The sequence below is a fragment of the Pristis pectinata genome, chromosome 2 (genome assembly GCF_009764475.1).
Source record: "Pristis pectinata isolate sPriPec2 chromosome 2, sPriPec2.1.pri, whole genome shotgun sequence".
In the NCBI taxonomy this organism is placed as follows: domain Eukaryota; kingdom Metazoa; phylum Chordata; class Chondrichthyes; order Rhinopristiformes; family Pristidae; genus Pristis; species Pristis pectinata.
This window is the reverse complement of record NC_067406.1, coordinates 64,062,538-64,088,934: the sequence shown is the minus strand read 5'-3', so window position 1 is coordinate 64,088,934 and position 26,397 is coordinate 64,062,538. Positions and strand designations below refer to the sequence as shown.

The following is a 26,397-nucleotide window of genomic DNA, read 5'->3' as shown; positions in this document are numbered from 1 at the left end:
CAATTTTGGATCCAATTTACCAAACTGCCCTGAATCTTATCCTTTGGACCAGTTTTCTATGTAGGACCTTTGCCTTAAGTCCATATAGACTACATCTATTGCACTACTGCCATCAACACACTTCATAACCTCTTCAAAAAATTCAATCAAATTGGTTAGACAGGATGTCCCTTGAAAAAGCCATGCTGATATCCTTGATTAATTCCTGCACCTCTGTGTGCATATTAATCCTGTCCTTCAGAAATGTTTTCAATAATCTCCCTACCACCAATGTTTGTTTCACCAGCCTGTCCAGGAGCTTCCCATGTTATCATACCAACACATGTTATCATACCCTAATCACTACAACACTATGACCACTTTGATCACTTTGCACTAAAACGGACTAAATGGACTTTGTTTTTTTTGTTATGATTGTGTTCTTTCTTGTAAAAAAATGGGTATAATTTATAATTCATGTTTTTCTTGTGAATGCTGCTTATATGATGCTATGTTCCTGTGATGCTGCTACAAGTAAGTTTCTCATTGCACCTGCGCAGATATGTACCAGTGCACATTACGATAAACACAACTATTGACTATGAATGACCTGACTTATGGAAATCTGACTTTAGAATCAAAGTCGGGTTTATTATCACTGACTTATATGTTGTGAAATTTGGTGTTTTGCGGCAGTACAGTGCAAAGACATAAAAATTACTATAAATTACAAATAAATATATAGTGCAAAAAAAGGAATAATGAAGTAGTGTACATGGACCATTCAGAAATCTGATGGCAAAGGGAAAGAAGCTGTTTCTAAATCGTTGAGTGTGGGTCTTCAGGCTCCTGTACCTCCCCCCCGCCCCCCCGATGGTAGTAACAGGAAGAGGGCACATCCCAGATGGTGAGGGTCCTTAGTGATGGATGCCGCCTTCTTGAGGCACCACCGCTTGAAGATGTCCTTAATGGTGGGGAGGGTGGTGTCCATTATGGAGCTGGCTGAGTCTACAACCCTCTACAGCCTCTTACACAAACTCCTTCATACATGTTTAAAGTACTTTTCAAGCTGGTAATAATAATGTTTCTTGGTATTGATTAGTGTCTAAATACAGTTTATATTCCATTAGTTTAATTATGGATAGTGTTATGGGGATCATTCACCAAAATGAAATAAACAACACTGTATGTACCATATTAGTTACTATAGAAAACGAATGTTTCTGACTTACAGGGAAATCAGCTTAGGGGCAGTTCTCAGGAATGGCACCCTAACGTAACCACATCTGCCTCATGAATTTTCCAATGCCTGCCAGTGCAATTTTGTGTCTTTTTGTTAGAAACGTGGAATAGTCCTGGTTTCAGATTTACTTGAGACCAATCCCCCAACTCTCTTCAGTAGATACATCCTGCACCAATAGAGAACTCAAAATGTTATCACTTTTGTTGCCAATTGCCACCCTGCTCTTACATTTATGTGGTCGATCTCTGACACTTCTCTTTCTGGATCTCTCTGTCTTCATTCCATTGGGGTCCAGAATTCCTTTTAATTAATGTATTTTTCCTTGAATGTTTCCCACCGCTCTTAAACTCATGTACATTCCAGTGAGGAGACTGTGAACATGCAATGGAAAGGTGGAGGGGACAGGTCTCCGGGCTTACGGTGTGAAGTCAAATGAGGAAGAATGTGAGGATTTGGAGCGAATGGAAGATAGAGAGGGCGGGACCCGGGGAGTGGGGTGGGGAGGGGGCGGGACCCGGAGTGTGTGGTGGGGAGGGGTCAGGGCGAGGGGAGGGGAGGGGACGGGGCCCGCGGCATGTGATGGGGACGGGGCGTGGGGTGGGGAGGTGGAGCCGGGGGGGGGCAAAGGGGACGTGGCCGTGAGCGTGGGGGGACGGCTCAAGGGGAGTGCGGTGAGTCGGAGGTGGTGGTCGTGGTGGGCGGGGTGGGGCCATGAGGGTGCGATGGGGAGGCGGGGCGGGGGCGGGGAGAGGGAGAGGGCGGAGGCGGGGCAGTGGCGGGGAGCGTGTGGTGCGGAGGGGGCGGGGCGGGACGGGACGGTGAGCGGTGGGAAGGCGAACCGAGAGATTGAAATTGTCGGCCCGACTCCTTCAGCCGATTCGCATGACTTCCCCTGATACCAACGTCGCTGTCAGGCTGCTTGCACGCTCCCCAGCGAGTCTGAAGCGGTGAGTCTGTTTGTCTGTCCGGCCGATTGGCCGGCATTCGCCGTTCACCGAGCCGGCGAGAGTTCTAGAAATCGAGCCAGGCAGGGCCCAGCCGGCCGGCCCAAGCGGGGCCTCGACTGCCTGAAGCCTGGCTGCAGTCACTGGGGCCCGATCTGGGCGAGCAAACGCCCAGCCTGCGTTAGCTTAGTGTGGGCAAGGTTCGTCGTACTTTCCTGTGGCGACGGCAATCTCTGGGTTACGAGGTTGCTGCCATTGCAATTGCAGCCACGCCGCACTCTTGCCTGACGTTCTTACAGTGGGACATTAATAAACCCGGAACACTGGGCAGTATCAGTACTTAATGAAATGCCCGTTGACGTTCAGTAACTATGAAATGTTAACAGTTCAGTGTGGCCCTTCATAATGTGTTCAAATGCGCAACAGTTCTTGGCCATTCAGGCATTTTCCCATAAGGTCACTCTGAAAAGATCTGTTCCAGGAAGAAGTGTTTGCATCTCACTTGGCATTTTTCGCAAATTAGACTTAACGACCAGATTTGTTTTTGTGTGGATGTATTTGTGACCATGATTAGGATGTACGAAAGCTTCTACCCAAATTACGGGGAAGGTATTAAAATTGTGGGAATGTGGCGGGCAAGACAAGACGGACAAAAATGAAGAAAAGTAATGTTTGTATCTGTTAATCGACAAAAACTCTACTGATGTTGAAAATCTGAAATAAAAACATAAAAACAGAAGGCTGGACGCACTTAGCAGGTCAGGCAGCATCAGTGGTAAGAGTCTCCACAGATGTTGTCTGACCCGCTGTTTGTTTCCAGCGTTTTCTGCTTTGACTTCATGTTTACTTTCGTTATTAGCAATTATTGGCATGCCACAGTAAGCCTATTTGTTTTGGGGGAAAGAACAAAAGTCATACAATTAAATTGTGTGTGGACTGTTTACCTATGTTTCGTTAATGCCACATTTCACTCCCTCTTCTCTTCGCGCCCCCCCTCCCTCAACCCGAAAAGACATATCCCTTGGTGTATTGGAATTAATTGTTCCAATCCAGGGAAGTGATTGCTATGGGATTGGGTAGACAGATAGCAAGCCCCAGGAACGGCCAAGAAGAAGCTACTGAGAGTGTGAAACCCTAGTGTAGAATTTGCAATTTTTGCTTTAGGTTGAGGCGCAATACATTCCCTTATTCATTAGATATCGCTGTGGGATCTTTTGCAACCAGTTGAGAATGAAGTGGAGGTTCACTTTATTGCCCTTTCAAAAAGATGTCACCTGCAATTGTGCACTTTCTGGTGTTTATTTGAAATATGTCGTTGTACAACTGAGTACAGGATCTAATTGGAAATTGCGTACACGTCAACGTTTAACATTGCTGTATGACCGGACTTGCCTTCTTTATGTTGTGCTGGTCAGGATAGTAGCAATTATTAGCTGTGTTAGTGTCAATCAGGCTGACTGACGCCCAGTGGTTCTGCTGGATATCAGCTATTCGTAACTCATTGTGTTTTGGACTGCCATGCATGTATAGACAATGTGGAAGTGGGAAATTAGCTGAAGATAAAATGCTGGTGCTTCTGATCTCCTGCAATGCTGCTCAACTTGCTATTGAGTAGTGGAATCCCTTCATGCTGAAGAGAGAGACCAGATGCATTTTGCATCTAGTTCTTTGGGTTTGTATCAGAGAGGATCATTGGAGGAAAGGTGACTTGGATGAAGGTAAACATAGTTACTTTACTCTGTATTAATTTTTGTCATTATTTATTATACGTTAAGGGTTTTGTAATTGCATTTAGTTTCTACATTTTCCTTTTTATTTTAATTATTTAAAAATATTTGGATTGTTTGTAAATGTCTTTGACTATCAGAGACATTTAAAATCTGTCCAAAAGCCTTTGATTGCAGTCAACCGTCAGAGGTCATCGGGTGATCTGGTGATGGTGGAGGTCAAGACAAATAGGGGCTTTAGTGGTATGTCTCTGGATGCTCTTTGGCGCCTGCTCTGTCTCATGGGAAACATCTCCAGTGCACAGAGTTCTCTCTTGTTCGGTTCTCTCTGTCCAGAAAAAGCGAGTTGGCATTGCAGATGGTGAGTTCAGGTGATGGGACTGGTTGAGCATAATCTGCTTGTAAGAGGATCTTGCTTTGGTTGAGGTTTGATATTTTACAAACAATTCCAGCTTTCTGTACAAAGGGGAACTTTACAGGAAATATTAACACACACTCAGTCCATTTGTCCCAACTTCTGTGAAAGTATGGAAAGCTGTTGTTTTGAATTAGTGTATGACAACAGAAATAACAATTCAGAAATTGAGTAGTCTAATGACTTCTTAGATCTTATAGAAAACCAAGGCGTTAACCAAGGCGTTAAGGAGGATTAATGCAAATTGAGTAATGTTATATAAAATGTAATTAATCAGCTGTCAGTAATCAATCTTCTCTATTGATCAGAGAATACTTAGTATTAAGTTAACTCACAAGTAAATATTTTGAAATGAATTTAAGACTTTAAAACTGAACCAGAGCACCTTTTTATTTTTTTTATAGGAAACGTGAAGCTGCCAAACAATTGATTGAAAGTTACTACTGTCAGTTAACAAAAGGCTGTGGAAATGAGTTCTGTGCAAATGAGAACTGTGCTTCCCGCCCAGGTTTCAAGCAGTTGGACAATAATCAAGCTGCAGCCAGAGCTTTGGAGTTGTATCGGACCAGGGCAGAATTATGTACGGGTTGGCCCACTAAGAAGCCAAGGTCATTGGTTTGCCAAAATATTTCACATGACAAGTTTAAACATAAAGATCTCAAATATGTTGCAGAGAATGACATTGATGTGATCAGTAGTAACAAACAGAAGCAGGACAACTTTCAAGGTATGGCTGTTTTTCCTTGTACAGTAAATGCTAAGCGAAGTTGTCCTTTTCTTAAAAAAACGAGTTATTATGTTTATCTTAAAACATTGGTACCAAAAGATATTAAATTAAAATCAATTTTAAATATATTCTTTATTCGTTCCATGATGAGCAATCATGGAAATCATTGCTGCTTCATTGACAGGCAACCCCTGTAATACAGTATCCTCTCTTGCTGACTCCATTAAGCACCATGATTGCTGAATGCTACAGCCCTGTTTTTTTTTGCCTCCTTTTGCCTTGCCCGCCAGTGTTGCTTTGACTTCCAGCAGAACTACACCTCTAATTTAAAAAAAATATTTAGAGACACAAAACCCAAAGAAAACTTAAAACTGTAAGGCTGAAACAATTGAAGTATTGAAAATAATAATGGCTTACCAAAGTCCCTCAGAGCCATTTGCCTCCACTAAAATGTATAGCAAAGCACCTACTGTGTCATGTCCAACCTAGAGTCTAAGTGATGGGGAATTGCTGCATATTCACCAGCCCCTCCCTGCGTTGGAGTGCAAACTACCAAGTGGCTAACTGCTGATCAGAATAAGATTTCTACATTTGTTCACATGTATGTGAAAAGCTTTAAATTGTTAACATTTACACAGGAAAAAATTCAGGGTTCATCCCACAGTGCCAGTTCTGCTTACCAAAAGTGGACCACTGGGCACTCGCATTTGCTACTTGTTCTCACTTCCCTACTTAATTCCCTGTAACCTATTCTTTCTCGCATGCCCTTTTGACTCCACCTTGATTCTACTGCCATCTGCCCACATTGGGGTGATTTACAGTGGCTGATTAACCCAATAACCAACATGTCTTGGAAAATGGGAGGAAACCTGAGCATCTGGAGGAAGCTCACACAGTAAGAGGAAGAACATGTAAACTCCAGTCAGGATTGAACACAAGTCACTGGAGCTGTGTGGCAGCAATGTACCTGCCATTATTAGAGGAATTAGAAATATGTAAATGGTTAACTTCACTAGCACCAAGATTAACATAAATTTTTTTCTTCATAAAGTTTTGTTTGAAAATTTTAATATTTTTGAATTTGTAAGGTCTTGGTGAAGTAAGGTGCTGAAGTGCTTTTTAAGTAGAAATCCCTATTATAAAATAACTAATAGTAATTCTTACTTGCTAGCAATAGCCTAGTTCTGATAGTAGCTTGTATGTGCAAAAATTGAATTAGCTTGATTGGTGCAAAATTGTATTTATCTTGATGGGTAGGTAAGCAAAGACAACTTACGTACTCCAATTTCTGAATAATTTATTTCAATCTCTAGACATTAACTACCTTACTGAAGAAAAAGTTGATGAAATTCTAAGTGTTTGCAATGAAACTGGAGATTTCTCACTACTGGTGCGTGTTATTGGCCGGATATTCTCCAGTGCAGAAAAGCTTGTTAAGAGCTTTAGGAAACCTGAAATGCAGAAAAAATGCTTGCACTGTTTACCAGAAAATACTCAAGCTAATTTGGAAAAAGATGATAAAACAGTAGCAGTAGTTGGATGTGAAGATTCAGTACCTTGTTGCTCTCAACAGAAATCATGTGATTGTCTTAGGCAATCATTTAAGCCAGAAGAATTAACTGTTGATGTGAAATCTGTTCGGCGGGTGTACAGAAAACTTCTAGTACATAACCGGATCGAAACTGCACTGATTAATGCTTTGATGTATCTGTCGCCAGATGTGGAATGTGATTTAAGCTATCACAATGCATACAACAGAGATTCAAACTACCTAAACTTATTCATAATTGTCATGGAAAATCATAACCTTCATAGTCCTGAGTACCTGGAAGGAGCCTTGCCTATGTTCTGCAAAGCAATGTGCAAGCTTCCTTTGTCAGCGCAAGCCAACCTAATTCAACTGTGGTCAACGTACAGTGCTATTGATCTCCGCAGAATGGTTGAAGTCTTTCAGCAGCTTATTACGTACAAAGTTATAAGCAATGATTATAGTTGTCGAAATTTGGTGAATGAAGATGATGTCGTAGTTGCAGCAGCCAAGTGTCTAAAATTGGTGTACTATGCAAATTTGATGGGTGGCGTGTTGACTTTGGAGAATGATGATGAGGAATCCTCACAAGAAACCAGAGAGAGGAATTTGCAACAGAACCTTTTAATGGAGGACACCAATTACAAGAAAGGTCCCCGGGTGGACCCTTTAGAAAAAATGCTTAACTTTAAGGCTATAGACTGCTGTCGGCCAGTCATACCTTATGATGAATTTGTTAATGAATCATTAAATAATGTTCTTGCAGTGGATAAAGACTACATATTTTTTAAAGTAGACAGTGAGAAGAAATTTTCTTTCTTGACTTGTCCATTCCTCCTTACTCCCTATACTAAAAGTCAAGGCCTCTATTATGACAACAGAATTCGAATGTTCAGTGAGCGCCGTATAACTGTGTTGTACAACTTGGTACAAGGACAGCAAGTTCAACCTTATCTTCGACTAAAAGTAAGGCGTGATCATATGATTGATGATGCTCTTGTACGGGTATGTACCAATATTTTTCTTGCTAAGCTACCTTTTATAAGCACTGATGCCAAAAAGTTCAATTGTATTTGTTAATAGATTTAATCTAAATTCTCAACAGCCTCTAAACAATTAAAAAAAAATAAGTTCAGTTCTAACAGAGCACACTTAATTGAATTTCTATTATTTGGGTAGTATCGTGAACAGTGATTGTAAAGCGAAAAATTAAGAGAATTGTAATCCTTACTAATTTAGGGATAGGTAATTTGAATTGCAATACAGTATTCATTTAAGTTTTGTACTAGAAATGTAAATAGGGAGAGAGATTTCTTTTACCCTCCTGCAGAAGATTACAAACTATGGAATGCATTTACGCAAGTGACTCTTAGGAGGTAATCACCAACTTCACAAGTTAAATCTTTCATAGAGCAGCATAGAAGTGAAGGATACCATTGACCCATTGTGCCTGTGCTTACAGAAACTCTGATGTAGGATTATGATAGCTAGCATCAGCACATGGACCTCTGACTAAGTTGCATTGTTGGTGAGATTTGAGTGTTACATTCTTTTTACCAACATTTACGCTACCTATGGTTATTTGGTGTTTCTGTCTTATATAAATAAGGCTTTATGACCATACCATTCCTGGAGTGTTCCTCGGATCTGCCTAATGTGGGCTTACACCTCTGTCTTATATATTAATCAGAGGTATAAAGGGAATGTAAGTTGATATCAGTTTGGGTCAAACTAGTTCAAAAATAACACACACATTGATGTATTGAAGTAAATTGGAAGCCTTTCTCATGAATGGTCCCTGGAATGTTAAATCTGCCATTGAAAGCTGTGTTCATGGAGTCACACAGCATTGAAACAGGTCCTTTGGCCTACCAGGTTGATGGCACCATCAAGAACCCATCTATACTAAAAAAAAACTTGGCAGTCTAACTCCTTACCAGCAGTTTGCTAATTTTTTGCAGCTGTTTATTTGGTTAAATTCTATATGTACACTTGCAAACAATTGGGCATTATCCAGTCCAGATGAAGGATCTCGACCTGAATTGTTAATTGTTCATTTCCCCCCACAGATGGTGCCTGACCCTCTGTGTTCTTCCAGCAACTTTTTTTGTTCGATTCCAACATCAACAGTCTCTAGTGTCTATCTTGTTCTAAAATAGTTAGTAAATTGAATGATGCAGATTCTGCATTTTGCCACTGAGGTTAGTCATGAAGTAGAGTTAAATGGCCTGAATTTTCTGCTGTAGGTCCACTGGATCATGATTCACTGGATATCAAATTGAGTAAGGAGAAAAATAAAGCTGGAAAATGGGATGAACTTAACATTAAGCCTTTTGTATTCATAGTGGAATGGGCATTGGATTAGGGAGGCCAATGTATGTTTAAAATTTTGAAATCATTCAGCAGGTGTGATGTAATCCTTTGTATCGAACTGCCTTTAAAGTAAAGTTCTAATTTATATGCATACTTTGATCAGAAAGTCAACAGTGTAAGAGCAGGTCGGAGACTGAGTAGCCTGCAGAGAGTGACTCTTCTCCTTGCACCCCAAAGCCTTTTCATCATCCACGAAGCACATCAGGAGTGTCACCATACCAGATCATGCTTCTCTTAATCACTCATGTAATTTGCCCGCTGAAAAAGTGCCTTCCATTGTTCCTTTGAAATGATAACTCCACACACTGGAACAATTTTGGGACACAGTTAAGACTTTTGTTGCTTGAATTCCTAAGGTCCCATGATCATATTTGTCCCTTCATGAGCCCATTAGGATAATTCTGTGGAATGTATTGTGAAGTTTCTTATTTAAGTTGCCTTATTTGTGTGGTTTGCAGTTGGAAATGATTGCCACTGAGAATCCATCAGATTTGAAAAAGCAACTATACGTGGAATTTGAGGGTGAACAAGGAGTGGATGAAGGCGGAGTTTCTAAGGAATTCTTTCAGCTGGTTGTTGAAGAGATTTTTAATCCTGATATAGGTATTACTTTCCAATCTTGGTACATTGACTACAGTAATCTATGATTGCAGATATCACAACCTTTCATTAGATGAAATATCCAGAGATTTCTTGCCTCTTAGTGGTCTTGGTATGAAAGGAAGAAATACAAATTAAAGATGAAGGTATCTTCCTTGGATTATTATAGTGATGGTCCCAAACTGTTTTCAAATAATAATTTTTAAAAAAAACTGATGAGTTCTTCTTGGGCTGGATTCAGAGGTGAAAATTTGATGATATCTGCAATTCAGTGTTCTGAAAATCTCCATTCAAACATTTGCCATTCACGTGGCTCAGTGCTTGAATATGACTACTAATCTCAGTTTTGATGATGCATCTCTAAATTTAAATGAACTAGTGGATTGGGATGAAGGAGAATATTTACATCATGTCCAAGAGAGGATTACTGGACAGCTATTAAAAGAATATGGGTAACCTCAAATTCCGTGTTGGTAATTAAGTATTATGAAACTGTATAGGGATAGAAAGAGTAATGTGTTAAAGATCCCAATGCTTCAGGCATTTAACTAAGTGGTTAGATAATTTAGATCGTCCTATTCCAATAGGAAAATGTTTGAATTTTTTTCTTCTCGTAGGAATGTTTACTTATGATAGCTATACAAAACAATTTTGGTTCAACCCTACCTCTTTTGAGAATGATGGACAATTCACACTAATTGGAATAGTGCTGGGTTTGGCGATATACAATCACTGCATCCTTGATGTCCACTTCCCTATGGTGGTTTACAGGAAGTTGATGGGCAAGAAGGGAACTTTAGAAGATCTTGCTGACTCTCACCCAGTAAGTTAATACTCCTAATTACTATGTTGAGGTTAATTTTCATCATGTGTGATTAAATACAATATAGTTGTTACAAGATGATAAATCAATATAAAATTATGTGTGGATCAACTGGTAATATAGTAGCAAATGGATTTCAATAAAGAAGACCATTTTTTGGTTGGATGGACTATGTGCACATTGGCACAGTTAGTAGAACTGCTGCTTCACAGCTTCAGAGACCCAGGTTCAATCCTGACTTCAGGTACTGTGTGTGGAGTTTACACATTCTCCCTGTAACTGCGTAGGTTTCCTGCAGGTGCTCCAGTTTCCTCCTACATCCCAAAGACATGCAGGTTCGTAGGTTAATTAACCATTGTAAATTATCCCAAGTGAGAGGGTGAGTGGTAGGATTGGGGAAGTTGATGAGAATGCAGGGCGAAAGAACTAGGATTAATGTAGGATTTGTGTAAATAGGTGGTTAATGGTCTGCATGAACTCAGTGGGCCAAAGGGCCTGTTTTCATGCTGTATCTCTCTATCACGTTTGTAAGGAAGAGACTGCCACTTTATACAGTGAACATGACAAATTAGGAGAAAGATTATGACCAACTTCACAGTAATTGCCTGTTTGGAAGTTACCAAAGTAAGTAGATTAATTGTTAAAAGGGGTCACAATCCATGGAAGTATTCAGTGTAATTTTGTAGATGCTCTTTGCAACATCGTTTATTAGGTGCATTGTGCATTTCCTAACATGACTTGATGAGTTACCATAGCAATTGTGAAGATCGTTGATTTGTACCTAGTTTGTGCTGAGTGGGTCAGAATGAAACAAAGTTTAATGTGTCTAGTTGATGAAGCAGAAAACTGATCAAATTCTTGCTCCTGAGTATGATATTGTAATCTCTGCTGAAGTTCTGACTGAAGACATGGTCAGGCTTGATTAGATGGCATAATAGGAAGTCCAGGTCAGTGTTCAGATTACTGAAAGAGATGGGGAAATTAGTTGAGTAGAAGATTGTTTTAGAGTACCTATGTTTCTATGCTGAAGGAAGCTTCAAGTTAACTTGTACGTAATTAACCATTTAAAATCTAGATAAAGCGTGCAAATGCACTTTTGGTGATGATGAGGAAAAAGTACATATTACTTAGGTGATGTTGGAATGAAATTATTTACCATCAGCAATTTTACTGATTTATGGGATTGGTAGAATTAGGCTAATGTATTTAGAGACTGTATTTGAGGGACAATCTTTGAAATATTATATATATTTATTATTTGAAACCAATTCTTTGCAGATACTATACCAAAGCTTAAAGGAAGTCCTGGAATATGAAGGGAATATAGAAGAAGATATGATGATCACTTTTAAAGTATCATACAATGACCTATTTGGAGTGCCAATAACTCATAACCTAAAAGAAAGCAGTGATGAGATTCCAGTCACAAACCAGAATAAAAAGGTTAGCAGTACATTGATCTTAATTATCAAATTATATAATCATTTAAGATGGACAGTATGCAATTATCAAGTAGTGTTCCAGAAGCGTATGTTAGGATACTGGGAAAAGGTTCAGTTTCTATAGTTTGTATTACATTTTTCTGCAGTTAGGGAGAGACAGTGCATTAATGTGCTAATCCACTGTTTTCTTGCACATTACTTCGCAACCTATTTGGAAAGGCATTCGCTGAGTGAATAGTATTGGGAGATATAGGGCAACAAACAATTTCTCACTTCTGCAACTTGAAGTCCACCAGAAGTTTTCATTAGAATAATTTGATTTCTGCTCTTTGCGTCATGAAGCATAGCTGAAAAGTAGTGCTTCTGGAGTAAAATTTTTGGATTCTAAAATAAAGTTGCATGTGAATAGATACAGTCTATTGAGCATGTTTGTTCCCTATAATCTATAGCAAAGTAACTGAAATAAAATGAAGACAAAATTGGCTCCAAAGCAGCACAGGATGCTGCAATTCATGTTTTACAGTGTATTTACTGCTTTTGTGAGCAAACAGGGACAATTCAAATAGACATGGAAATGAGAAAGTAATTGATATTTTTTTTGTTGCATCATTTGAGGAATGAATTTTGGGCAGAAATCTAGGAGAGTTCCTTTACATTCAAGAAAGTTCAACTGAATATTTAATATCCACCTGAATGAAGTTTAATCCAAAAGGTGACTCCCATAACTATTTGCACTTCCCTAACGCACTGTCAGATTACTGCATAAGAAAGGTTTACAGGGATATGGGCCAAATGCAGACACCTGGGACTAGCTCAGGTAGGCACCTTGGTTGGCATGCACAAGTTGGAGTGAAGGGCCTGTTTCCATGCTGTGTAACTCTATATGCAAGTAAGCGTAATTATTCATGCCATATTGTATGTTTTGGATTATCCTATTTTAAACATCAACTGTTTGATTTAAGCTTCTAAAATTTCTCTTGTGTAGGAATTCGTTCAACTATATGCAAATTATATTCTGAACCAGTCAGTGGAAAAACAGTTCAGAGCATTCAATCGAGGTTTCCATATGGTTACAAATGAGTCTCCCTTAAAGTACCTTTTCAGACCAGAAGAAATTGAACAGCTAATCTGTGGTAGCAAAGTAAGTTTTGTTCAGTTTATTCTAAATCCAGATTAATGAATTGTTGTAAACTAGTAATATAGATATTTATTTGTTAGTCAAATGTACATCGAAACACACAGTGAAATGCATCTTTTTGTGTTACTGAGAATGTGCTGGGGCACATTTTTTTTAAAAGAAAGAAAACTTTTATCTATTTTGTCATTCGATACGAGAGAATTTCTCATCCTAGTTGAATATATTGACTAACGTCAAATTTCTGACACTCAAATTGTGGTGAATGGAATACGTAGTACCTGATTCAAAGACGTTTGGTTAATTGCTAAGGAGATTAATTAGTAGAAAACCAATCAATTTATTTCACATAGCATGGCCGTATGACTGTTGTTTTTGAAGGTGTGTGTCGTCACCTATTTGAAATAAAACTTACCAAAATTCTGATTTGCTACTTCAGGCAATTTTAGATGTCTGTCTCTTTCCAAATTGAATTTTATTCATACCCTTCAGAGAATCTGTTTGAAATCTATGAAGAGCCTTTTAAACCTAGTTGGTTTAAATAGACATTTATTTTATCATAATTATTCCCATCGTTATCAAATGTAGTGTAGTGTTGTTGATAGTAACAAAACCAGCAGGTTTTTCTAATACTATAAACTTCATTTAATCAGAAACTCTACCACCTGTGCCTTTTACAAAATGCCAGTTTTCTCTCATTGTGGTTCATTGTGCTTAAACATATTCCAAGACCTATATCCTTGTCTTAATTCTAATTTTTCCATTTCATTCTAACCCAGTCTCAAACTCCTGCTCTCCATTACTGTGTTACTGATCTCTTCTTTCTAAAGTCAAATTTTCAGTGGATGTTTCTCCCCTAATCATAAACTATTCTGTCTGCCTTCCTTACTGTCAAAACACTTCCAAAAATCTATCTCTTGTTGCATATGGTTTCTCCTCTTTTCTCAATAATCCTTACCTCCTGTTTAAAATTCTTTCTTGCACATCGTGGAAGACATATGTGGAAGAAATAGAAACAGGAGTAGGTCATTCAGCCCCTCTTGCCTGCTTCACCATTCAATAAAAATCATTGTTGACCATTAACTTGGCACCACTTTCTTGTCCAGACCCCACAACCCTGGATTCCCATAATATCCAAAAATCTAAGAAACCCTGTATTGAATATATTCAGTGAGTTTCTACAACCCTCTTAAGGTAGGAAATTCCAAAGATTCATTACTCTGAAGAGGAAAAAATTGCTTCATATCAGTCCTGAATAGCCATGTCTTTAATTTGAGAAAGTGACTACAGTTTTCAGATGTTCCAGCCAGAAGAAACATCATCCCTGCATTCCCCCCCCCCCCCGTCTAACCCCTTAAGAATTTTATGTTTCAATCAATCACCTCTCATTCTTCTTAACTCAAGAGTATAGACTCACACTGCTTAATTTCTCATACAAAGTAAACACCCAGTCCAGAAATCAATCTGGAGAACTTTCTTTTTATCTTCCATCTATTGCAAGTATTCCTTTACTTGGGGAAACCAGACCTGAAAAATAATATTCCAGGTGCAGTCTCACCAGGGCCCCATATAATTTCAGTAGGCTGTCTTAACTCTTATACTCTTGCAATAAAGGCCAGCATACTATTTGCCTTCCTAATTGCTTGCTGTACCTTGCATATTAACTCTCAATGATTCCAATGAATGCCAGCACCTTCCAAAAACCTCATTCTCCACCTTGTATTCCATCTGCCATAAATTCATCAATTCATGTTGCCTGTCTATCTCCAAAGCCTTTCTGTATCCCTCTTCAGTGCATCCCACACTGCCCCATACATTTATGGCAATCAGCAAATCTGGATATATTAACTTCATACCCTCATCCAAATCATTAATAGCTGTGGCCCCAGCAAACATCCCTGTAGCATCTCGGTGGTCATATTCTGCAACCTGGAAATGACCCTTTCAATCTTGCTCTATTTTCTGTCCTTTAATCAATCCTTGCTCCTTGCCAGTATATCATCCCCAATAACTTGTGTTCTAATTTTGCTTAATAATCACTGATGTTACTCTTTTTAGAAGGTCTTCTGAAAGTCCAAATACACCACACCAACTAAGTTACCCTTATCTATTCTGCTAGTAATAACCTCAAAACTTGTAACAGATTTGTCAAACATGACTTCCATTTCATTAAGCCATGTTGACCCTGCACAACCCTATTTTTATTTTCTATGTGCCCTGTTAACATATCCTTAATATTATATTCCATTGTTTTCCTGGCCACTGATGTCAGGTTAACTGGTCTTTAGTTGTCTGTTTTCTCTCCCCTTCCTTTTGTCCAATGGTAAGGCAACATTTAAATTTCAATCTGTGGAAACCATTCCAGAATCTATGGCATTTTGGAACATTTCAACCAATGCATGTAATATCGCCAGAACCACATATTCCAAAACTTGCTATGCAGATAATCAGGGCCTGGGGATTTATCAGTTTTCAATCACAATATTATTTATTAATGTTAATTTCATTCAGTATGTTGTTCTCTCTAGTGATGTTGATTCCCATAATTTCTTGGACATTTTCCTCCTTCAGTGAAGATGGACACAAATTATTTAATTCCTCAGTATGATTTCTTCTGTCTCTGTTTGAATGGGACCTGCATTAACTTCAGTTAATCTCTTCCTTGTTGTTTATTAACTGAATCCTTTACCATCTGTTTGTATGTCTCTTATTAGCTTATCCTCGTATTCTACTTTCTTTTTGCTTATTGCTGCCTTGGTCCTCTTGCTCATTTTGATTATTTACTCAATCCTTTGGCTTACTACTTTTTTTTATACAAAATAAACTTTATTCATAAAAGACAAACTATATACAATTACAAAACAGTGCAAGCCTTTACGTTCTTGTACAGATCATTCATTAGTGTTACCTTTTTTATAGAAAACAGCACTGATGCCACACGTGTGGCTCCCTGGAAACTATCCAGTCCCGTATTTACAATATTTAGGGGCTTTCTCACCTGTCCCCGCCCCTCCCTCTCCAGTGGCAGAAGAACCCTAAACTGTAGTCCTTCCCCACCAAGCCTTTGCGTTGGCTGCACCCAGCTTCAGTGCGTCCCTCAGCACGTACTCCTGCAGCCTGGAATGTGCCAGCCGGCAGCATTCCCCTACGGACATTGTGCAGTGCTGGAAAACCAACAAGTTTCGGGTAGACCAAAGAGCATCTTTCACTGAGTTGATGACCTTCCAGCAGCAGTTGATGTCCGTCTCTGTGTGTCCCCGGGAACGGCCTGTAGATCAGAGAATCCTCTTGCGCTGCTGCTGGGGGTGAACTGTGACAAGGACCCTTGCATCTTTTGCCACACCCTCCTCGCAAACCTACAGCCCGCAAAGAGGCGGGCGACTGTCTCGTCCCCAGCACAGTCCTCCCGGGGGCAGCGCGCGCTGGGAGTGAGGTTCCAACCATACAGGAAGGATCTGACTGGGAGGGCCCCTCTCACCGCCAGCCAAGCAAGGTCTTGGTGCTCGTTGGTGAGTTCTGGCGATGAGACATTCTGCCAGATGGTCTGGACAGTCTGCTCCGGGAACCACCCAACAGTATCCATTGAGTCCTTCTCCTGCAGTGCCTGCAGGATGTTCCGTGCTGACCGCTGCCTGATGGACTTGTGGTCAAAGGTATTGGTCTGTAAGAAATTTTTCACGAAGGACAGGTAGCACGGCAGCATCCAGCTGACTGGGATGCCATGGGGCCAGGCCTATCCTTTGGAAGAGCAGGGACAGGTAGAACCTCGGTATGTAGTGACACTTGGTGCCCACATACTTGGGTTCCACGCACAGCCTGATGCAACCACAGACGAAGGTGGTCATCAGGAGGAGGGCGACATTGGGGACACCTTTACCCCCATTGTCCAGGGACTTGTGCATGGTGGCCCGTCGGACCCGCTCCATCTTGGATCCCCAGATGAACTGGAAGACGGCGCGGGTGATTCCCAAGCCAGAGGAGCGAGGAACAGGCCACACCTGCACCAAGTACAGCAGCCCTGAGAGCACCTCACACCTGATGACCAAGTTCTTCCCAGTTATCGATAGGGAGCGCCGTTCCCACAGTCGCAGTCTCTGCTTCACTACTCTTTTCAGCAACATTAGAAGCCTTTCCTTGTACCTAATTTTATCTTTAATTATTTTTTTGTTGTCCATGCATGGACCACTTTACCATTTGTGTGGTTATACCTTAAAGGTGTATATATTTTATTGGAAACTGTATATTAATTTTTAAATATTAGCCATTGCTCGTTTACTTAATTTTAATTTAGTTTGCCTATTTGCCATAGCCAACTCTTGCCTCTTACCTACATATTTACAACCTTAGTTTCAGATTGAACTAAATGGCTTTAAATCATTTTATAAAATTCTCTCTCATTATGATTATTTTCTCTTAAGGTTCTTTAACTACCATATTTTCAATTGCCTCCTTTTTTTTCATTGTACAATACTTGAGCTAAGATAGCTTCTTACCTTGTTCATTCTTTAACATATTGATCTAAAAATCTATTTCTTGCATCTCTTAGTGATTTTGTTCTTCACTCTATTATTGCTACTTTGATTTGCCTAGTGAACATACAAAGTTGCCCATAGTTATGATATTATCCTTGTTACAATTGCCTCCAATTTCCTCATTTATACCCAAGTTTTACATTATCACTGTGGTTTGGGAGCCAAAAAACAACAACCACCACTATTTTCTGCACTTATTGCTTAGCACTACCCGTACTGAATCTACTTAATTTTCCAAATTCAAATAGTTTTTCTCTCTTGCCCTTATCCCATCCTTTGTTATTAGGGCTACTTCTTTCCCATTTTGCCTGTTTCTCTTACATGTTCATTATCGGAGACTGTTTAATTCCCAGCATTGGTCACTTTGCCACTCCTTCACAGCTATGACATCATACCCATTTGTTTCTGTTTGTTTTGTTAATTCACTTATCTTGTTACAAATGTTGAATGCATTCAGATAAACAGCCTTGAATTATGTCTTTTTCCCCTGCTGAGACTAATTGAAGGAACACTTGTACTTTTGTATCTCCTCTCCCTTCCCATACAAGCTCTGGTTATCATTACCCATTTAGCTACCTTGCACTGTCTACTTGTCCTTTCTCTTTAACTTTCTAAATTTCCTCAAATCGGAGCTCTTTCCCCTCTGCCCTTCCCCCTCCCAACTATTTCGTTTTAAAGCCTGCGTGTCCCTTGTTAGTCAATTTGCTACAACACTGGTGTCAGCCTGATCTGAGAGAAGCATGTCCTATTGGAACACTGTTGGGTGCTTGGCTTCAATTTCCTGCAACAGATTAAAATGGTAGTTTAGTTGCTACTTATTATTTACAATTCCATTGCATTCCAGAATCTGGATTTCCATGCACTTGAAGAAGCTACAGAGTATGATGGAGGATTCACAAAAGAATCTAGGATAGTAAGGTATCTACTTTGTCTTTGCACTACCCACATCCAATACCTAAAGTTCCATCTACATTGCCCATTAAGAAATGCACCAGGTTAATATATAGTGGATGTGAATGCTTGATGATGTGAATATAATCTCAGTCTTTAAACACATTATTGGCATATTATGGACAGTAATGCATTTTTAGATTCAGCTTTAGTGTTTGTTGTATTTTCGAGAGTTGAGTAGGACAGTCCCAGAAGAAAAAGCTGCTTTCATTCAGAATCAGGTTTATTATCATTGACATATGTCGTGAAATTTGTTGTTTTGCAGCAGCAGTATAGTGCAAGACAAAAATTACTATAAGTTACAAAAATAAATAAATACTGCAAAAGAGGAATAACGAGGTAGTGTTCATGGACTGTTCAGAAATCTGATAGTGGAGGGGAAGAAGCTGTTCCTAAAATACTGGGTAGGTGCCTTCAAGCTCATGTACCCCCTCCCCAATGGTAGTAACACGAAGAGGGCATGACCTGGATGGTGAGGGTCCTGAATGATTGGAACCTCCATACTAGGCGGTGATGCAATGTCAGAATTGTCTGCACTGTACAGCTGTAGAAACTAGCAAAGGTCTTTGGTGACATACCAAATCTCCTCAAACTCCTAATGAAGTAGAGCCACTGGCGTACCTTCTTTGTGATTGCATCAATGTGTTAGGCCCAAAATAGATCCTCAGATGTTGATGCCCAAGAACTTGAAGCAGCTCACCCTTTCCACTGCTGACCCCTCAATGAGGACTGGTGTGTGTTCTCCAGATTTCCCCTTCTGGTCCACAATCAGTTCCTTGGTCTTGCTGACATTGAATGCGAGGTTGTTGCTGTGACACCACTCAACCAGCTGATCTATCTCACTCCTGTATGCTGCCTCATCACCATCTGAGATCCTACCAACAACAATGCTGTCATTGGTAAATTTATAGATGGCATTTGAGCTGTGCCTAGCCACACAGTTATGAGTGTAGAGACAGTAGAGCAGTGGGCCAAGCATGCATCCTTGAGGTGCGCCTGTGTTGATTGTCAGTAAGAAGGAGACGTTATTACCAATCAGCAGTGACTGCGGTCTCCCGATGAGGAAGTCGAGGATCTAGTTGCAGAGGGAGGTACAGGGGCCCAGGGTTTGAAGCTTGTTGATTGGTACTGAGGGGGTGTTGGTGTTGAACGCCAGGCTGTATTCAATAAACCGCAGCCTGATGTATGTTTTTCTGTTGTCTAGGTGCTCCAATGAGTGGAGAGCCAGTGCAATTGTGCTTGCATTGTGATTGTTTTTTTTTTATTCAGATGCAATTTGCTGCTATAGCAGCTTTTTAACTTGACTTTGAAGTTTTTTTCCCTGTATTACTGGAACAACAAGGATGTCACAGAGTATCCCGAGAGAATGTATTGGTTTCTGAAATTAACACTTCCATTTTGAATCAAAGTGAACTGGCAGCATTCTATTTTGTTTTTAATTTGTTTTTTTAATATTTAAATTGGGCTCATGAGGAATCTAGGGTAGCAAGGAAGGAACTTAAGAAGGGGCTGAAAAGGCCTTGGCGAGTAGGATTAAGGAAAATCCCAAGGCTTTTTTCCACTTATGTGAAGAACAGAAGGATGAGGAGAGTAAAGGTAGGACTGATTAGAGGCAAAGGTGGGAAGATGTGCCTGGAAGCTGTGGAAGTGGGTGAGGTCCTCAACGAGTACTTTCCTTCAGTATTCTCCAAGGAGAGGGGTCTTGATGATGCTGAGGACAGTGTTGGTAAGGTTAATGTTCTAGAGCATGTGGATATCAAGAGAGAGGATGTGTTGGAGCTCTTAGAAAACATTAGGACAGATAAGTCCCCAGGGCCTGACAGAATATTCCCCAGGCTGCTCCGCGAGGTGAAGGAGGAGATTGCTGAACCGTTGGCTAGGATCTTTGAGTTCTCGTTGTCCACGGGAATGGTACCGGAGGATTGGAATGTGGCGAATGTTGTCCCCTTATGCAAAAAAGGTAATAAGGATAGTCCAGGGAATTATAGACCAGTGAGCCCTACATCTGTGGTGGGCAAGCTGTTAGAAAGGATTCTTAGATATAGGATCTATGGGCATTTAGAGAATCATGGTCTGATCAGGGACAGCCAGCATGGCTTTGTGAAGGGAAGATCTTGCCTCACAAGCCTGATAGGGTTCTTTGAGGAGGTGACCAGGAAGATTGACGAGGGTAGTGCAGTGGATGTGGTCTACGTGGATTTTAGTAAGGAGTTTGATAAGGTTCCATATGGTAGGCTTCTTCAGAAGGTCAGAGGGCATGGGATCCAGGGAAGCTTGGCCGTGTGGATTCAAAATTGGCTTGCCTGTAGAAAGCAGAGGGTTGTGGTGGAGGGAGTGCATTTAGATCGGAGTGCTGTGACTAGTGGTGTCCCACAAGGATCGGTTCTGGGACCTCTGCTTTTCGTGATATTTATTAATGACTTGGATGAGAGGGTAGAAGGGTGGGTTGGCAAGTTTGCAGACGACACAAAGGTTGGTGGTGTTGTGGATAGTGTGGAGGATTGTCGAAGGTTGCAGAGGGATATTGATAGGATGTAGAGCTGGGCTGACAAGTGGCAGATGGAGTTCAATCCGGAGAAGTGTGAGGTGGTACACTTTGGAAGGACAAACTCCAAAGCGGAGTACAAAGTTAATGGCAAGATTCTGGGTAGTGCGGAAGAGCAGAGGGATCTGGGGGTTCATATCCACAGATCACTGAAAGTTGTCTCACAGGTGGATAGGGTAATTAAGAAAGCTTATGGGATGTTAGCTTTCATAAGTCGTGGGATCGAGTTTAAGAGCTGCGAGGTAATAATGCAGCTCTACAAAACTCTGGTTAGACCACGCTTAGAGTACTGTGTCCAGTTCTGGTTGCCTCATTATAGGAAGGATGTGGAAGTGTTGGAAAGGGTGCAGAGGAGATTTACCAGGATGCTGCTTGGTTTGGAGAGTATGGATTATGAGGAGAGACTAAGGGAGCTAGGGCTTTACCCTTTGGAGGGGAGGATGAGGTGAGACATGGTAGAGGTATACAAAATATTAAAAGGAATAGATAGAGTGGACAGCCAGTGCCTCTTTCCCAGGGCACCATTGCTCAATACAGGAGGGCATGGCTTTAAAGTAATGGGTGGGAAGTTCAAGGGAGATATCAGAGAGAGGCTTTTTTATCCAGAGAGTAGTTGGGGCATGGAATGTGCTGCCTGGGGCAGTGGTGGAGGCAGGTACATTAGTCAAATTTAAGAGGTTGCTAGATAAGCATATGGAGGAATTTAAAATTGAGGGATATGTGGGAGTAAGGGGTTAGATGGTCTTAGGTGAGGTTCAAAGGTCGGCACAGCATTGTGGGCTGAAGGGCCTGTATTGTGCTGTGCTGTTCTATGATTCTATGAAATTGTTGAGTAAAATAGAATCAGCAATTTTAAAGTGTGGACTTGGTTAAAAATGTATTGCTTGGATGCTTAATTGTATCAGTTTTTAATTTAGCTCAGTGAGCTCTAAAGTGAGGCATGAGTCACAACAAATGCTGCAAATTGGCATACAAAATATTGGACAGCACTGACAATTGATCAATTTCAACCTACTTTCACAATTACTTTTTTCTCTATTCTCCTTTCATCATGAACACTATTCAAGAGATTTCTGGGGAATAACCCACAGTCTTCCAGAGGAACAAAAACGTCAATTCTTGCAGTTCACCACAGGCTCTGATCGGGCTCCTGTAGGTGGCCTTGGCAAAATTAAGTTAATTATAACCAAGAACGGACCAGATTCAGACAGGTATGTTTTAAGATAACTTTTCTTATGACTATTTTATTTATCTTTAAGTTGTTGTACTGCCCATATGATAAACTACATAAATAAGCTAATGGGAGAAAAGCAAATGTAATAATCTTCAATTTGACTGCTGGCATTTGATAGAATAGATTAATGCCTGTGTATATACACCACATAGGAACCTTTCCATCTTTCTTCATTTAACCCTATCAACATTTCTTTGTATTCCTTTCTTCCTCTTGCTGAAAATGTTAAGTACATTTTAAACGTACCATGTGGTAATGAATTCCTTTTTTTAAATCAAACTTCGAATAAAGCAATCTTTGCAGTATGCAAATACACAATATATCTGAGATCCAAAATACAAAATGTATTCCTATCCATGATGTGGAGGAGGACTGATAGATTCTTTTCCCAATGCTGTCATGGACAAGTGCTTCTACATCAGATAGATTGGTTAGGAAGAGGTTGAGTAAGTCTATCCTTGATGTTAGTTCGTTCATTACCCAAAATGGGAGCAATATTCCAGCCATGCCAACTTGGTCAGTGGTGATGGACATTTAAATCCTTCAACCAGAGTACATTCTGTGCCCTTGATCTTTTCAATCCTTTGCACAAGTCTTGCTCAACGTGCCAAGTAGGTCAGTACATGGCATTCAGGAAGTTTCCTTACCCATGTTTGACCCAGTGTCATGAATCCATAGGGTCTGGAGCTAATGTCTTGGCCTCCCAGGAACTACTCTTTCATGCCTGTGGGACAGGATGTACCCAGGATTATGAAAGATGAATCTGGCATGCTGTCTGTAAGGCGTGATTCTGTCAATATAACTGTCCTGGACTACTCTATGGGACACTTTCCCAATATAAAAATCAGTTCATAGATGTTTATGACGAGTACTGGGCTGGTAGTGAATTTTGCTATGTCTAAATTCAGTGCCTAGGTTGATTCTGGGTGTTATGCTGGTTTCATTCCTGCTTTAACATAATAGTTATGATACAACTGAGCAATTTGCTGGGCTACTTAAGAATCAACAACATTGTTTTGGCTCAGATGCTACTCCCAGGCCAGAACAAGTAAGGATGACAGATTTCTACCCTAGAAAGAAAACATCAGTGAACCAGAAGGTTTCTTGCAACATTCATGGGAGCTTTGTGGTCATGAATACTAAGACTATTTCTAATCTTTAATTCCAGATTATCAACTGAATTTAACTTCCACAGCATGCATATTGGAATTTGAACTCTCATCTGAGATACAAGTTGCACTACCACTGCACCCTATATCAGGAGTAAGCTAACCAACATGTAGGACAAATCTATTTAACTGTCCTTGCATATCTATTTTTCTGATGCATCTGTCATGACAATATTAGTGGAAGTGTCCACAGCACATCTCTTGTCCTATATAAACACCAGATGCATCCTTCATGATGTTGTGGCACTTTGTGGAAAAAATGGGATAGGCTCAGATTTGGAAGCTCAGAACTGGGTATCCATTCAGCTCCATTAGACCACTGACAAAAGTATACCCCACTATTATCTTTAACCTCATGGGTTGACACTTCCCTCACAAATCCTATCTGACTAATTGCCATCCATACAGTTTCAACCATCAGCAAAGTGTTGGAAGCTGTTGTCAACAATTCCCATAAGTGGCATTTATTCACTAATGCCCAACTGGCTTTTGCCAACCCTTTTGCCTCTGCTCCACATCAAACATGGACCAAATAGCTGAATTTCAGGGGTGAGTTGAGAGGAGTACACTTGATGCTAAGGCAGCATTTGACCAAGTGTAGCATTAAAGTGTACTGATAAAACTGAAATTAATAGGCATCAAAGCGGAAACAATCCAGCAGTTAGGGTTGTGGTTATCGGAGTTCAGTCATCCCATCCACAGGATATCACTCGCTGGAGTTCAGAAGAATGAGAGGGGATCTTGTGAGATTATGAAAGGGATAGATAAGATAGAGGCAGGAAGGTTGATTCCACTTATGGGTGAGATTAGAACTAGGGGACATTTCCTCAAGATTCAGGGAAATAAATTCAGGACAGAGATGAGGAGAAACTGCTTTTCCCAGAGAGTAGTGAATCTGTGGAATTCTCTGCCCAGGGAAGCAGCAGAGGCTACCTCATTAAATATATTTAAGACACAGTTAGATAGATTTTTGCATAGTAGGGGAATTAAGGGTTATGGGGAAAAGGCAGGTAGGTGGATCTGATCAGCCGTGATCTTATTAAATGGTGGAGCAGGCTCAACGAGCCAGATGGCCGCCTCCTGCTCCTATTTCTTATGTTCTTTATGTGCTGAGTAAAGCAGTGGAGCAGAGGGACCTTGGTGCGCATGTCTACAGATTCCTAGAGATAGCAGGAAAGCTAGATAAGGTGTCTAAAAAGGTATATAGGAAATTTGTGTATAATGACTGAGACACATTACAAGGTCAGGGAGATTGTTAGAACACTTGAGCCATAGCTTAGAGTACTGCAGAGACATCTGATCATGTTGTGGTTTCACCAAAGAGGGGAGAGGAAGTTTATGTGGATATTGCTGGAGCTAGAAAATATTTATTTTCAGGAGAAAGTTGCTGGACTGGGGTTATTTTCTTTAGAATGGAAGAGACCAAGGGAAGATTTGATCACAGTATGTGGAAATGTGAGAGACCTAGATTCCCATCTCTATCACAGTAACCCTTCTTCACATCACTCCCCCATCACAGTAAACCCTTAGCAACATCATTGCCGATTGCTGTAACCCCTTTCTCACACCCTGAAGAAATTTAAGGTAATGGTAGAAGGATTAGAGGAGGGTGTTTGAGATTACTCTTAACCCATTGAGTGGTGGGAGTTGATGCCTGAAGGGGTGGTAGAAATAGCTCCCAATTGATTCAAAGAGAACTTGGATTAACGTGATGTGTCATAGACTATAGGGCCTCTGAGATGAAAACTGCGACTGGTCTAAACAACTTTCAACAGCAGGTATGGACCAAATGACCACCAATGCCATAAACGTCAATGGTTCCATGATTTTTCAGTGTTTCTTTTCTCCTGGCAGGCTACCAACAACACATACATGCTTCAATGTACTGCTGCTTCCAGACTATTCTACCAAGGACAAGCTGAAGGAAAGGCTTCTAAAGGCGATCACATACTCAAAAGGATTTGGCATGCTGTAATTAATTTTTGGCTATGCAAGTATTGTCAGCTCAAACAGAAAAAGCGAACACTTTTTAAAAGTAGAGATCGACCACTTGTATGTTTCCATTTGATTTCAATTTTCCATTTTGACATTGAATTTTCCATAATAGCCTTCAACCCATTGCAAGTTATGTGATGAGACAAACAATAACAATCATGCAGCAACAAACTGCTGGAGGAACTCTGGGTCGAGCTGCATCTGTGGGGGAGATATATTGTGTCTCCAATCTTGCTTGATTTGACAATGAACTACCAAACTTCAAAAACATTTGTCCAGAGCTTGTAATTTAAAAATTACGTACTTTTCAAGAGGTCACTTTTATGTTAAGTTGGGTATCTAGATGTGTTTTATCATTGCACATTCAAAATCATTTTATGAAAAGAGGGAATGATGCAAGTTGGCAGAAGAAACATTTTCTAAAGCCTCCTTGCATCTTTCCCCTCGCCATTCACCTCTTTTTGAAAAAGCAAATAACATGGCAAAGAAAGATCTTTTGCCCATTTGACGTGACTTAAAAATTTGGGATTCGGTGTGGTGGGAGCTCTATTTTAAGGAAGAAAGAGGTTGGAATGGGAGCATTACTGGAAGTGATTTCTATAAACCAAATTCATGAAATCTTTCTGTGGTTCTAGGTTTCTCTTAACCTAACTTCCTCGGATATACTGACGGGAAGCAGCCACTTTCTTTTGTACTTGATTTTCTACTGTCTCCTGAATAGGATCAGTGCCAAGCCACTTAACTAGGGAGTGCTTGTAATGCATGTAATGACTCTTGTTTCATAGTGACTACTATGATGTGTTGTACGATATAACATCAAAATATTGTAACTTTAAAAAAAATAGTTGGGTTGTCAATTTGTATTCTCTAATCAAATGAAGATCATGTCTCTTGAAGACACAGCTGTTTAAATTTAATGTATAAATAAAATTAACAACCAAATGTATAGTTGTTATTGCAGACATACATTGATTTGGGGTGTATTTAAAATTGAGTATTAATCTGTATTGTTGGAATTAAAATGCATTCAAGTTC

The 26,397-nt window shown here is 40.2% G+C and overlaps 1 protein-coding gene across 1 annotated transcript; it reads left to right on the top strand.

Moving 5' to 3' along the window:
- Nucleotides 1-1,965: 1,965 nt before the first annotated feature.
- LOC127583669 (ubiquitin-protein ligase E3A-like) lies at nucleotides 1,966-26,397 on the top strand. The gene is made up of 10 exons (XM_052039895.1): nucleotides 1,966-2,169; nucleotides 4,713-5,035; nucleotides 6,349-7,568; nucleotides 9,395-9,539; nucleotides 10,154-10,359; nucleotides 11,638-11,802; nucleotides 12,787-12,942; nucleotides 18,313-18,386; nucleotides 22,032-22,175; nucleotides 25,222-26,397. Exons 1-10 carry the CDS (start codon nucleotides 2,105-2,107, stop codon nucleotides 25,340-25,342), a joined length of 2,619 nt encoding a protein of 872 aa, XP_051895855.1. The 5' UTR covers nucleotides 1,966-2,104; the 3' UTR covers nucleotides 25,343-26,397.

Excerpts from the sequence above, each read along its gene's own strand:
- LOC127583669 (XM_052039895.1), top strand. The coding sequence starts at position 2,105 with ATGACTTCCCCTGATACCAACGTCGCTGTCAGGCTGCTTGCACGCTCC. Across the intron at positions 12,943-18,312 it reads AGCTAATCTGTGGTAGCAAA|AATCTGGATTTCCATGCACT; the intron begins GTAAGTTTTGTT and ends ATTGCATTCCAG. Across the intron at positions 18,387-22,031 it reads AAAGAATCTAGGATAGTAAG|AGATTTCTGGGGAATAACCC; the intron begins GTATCTACTTTG and ends ACACTATTCAAG.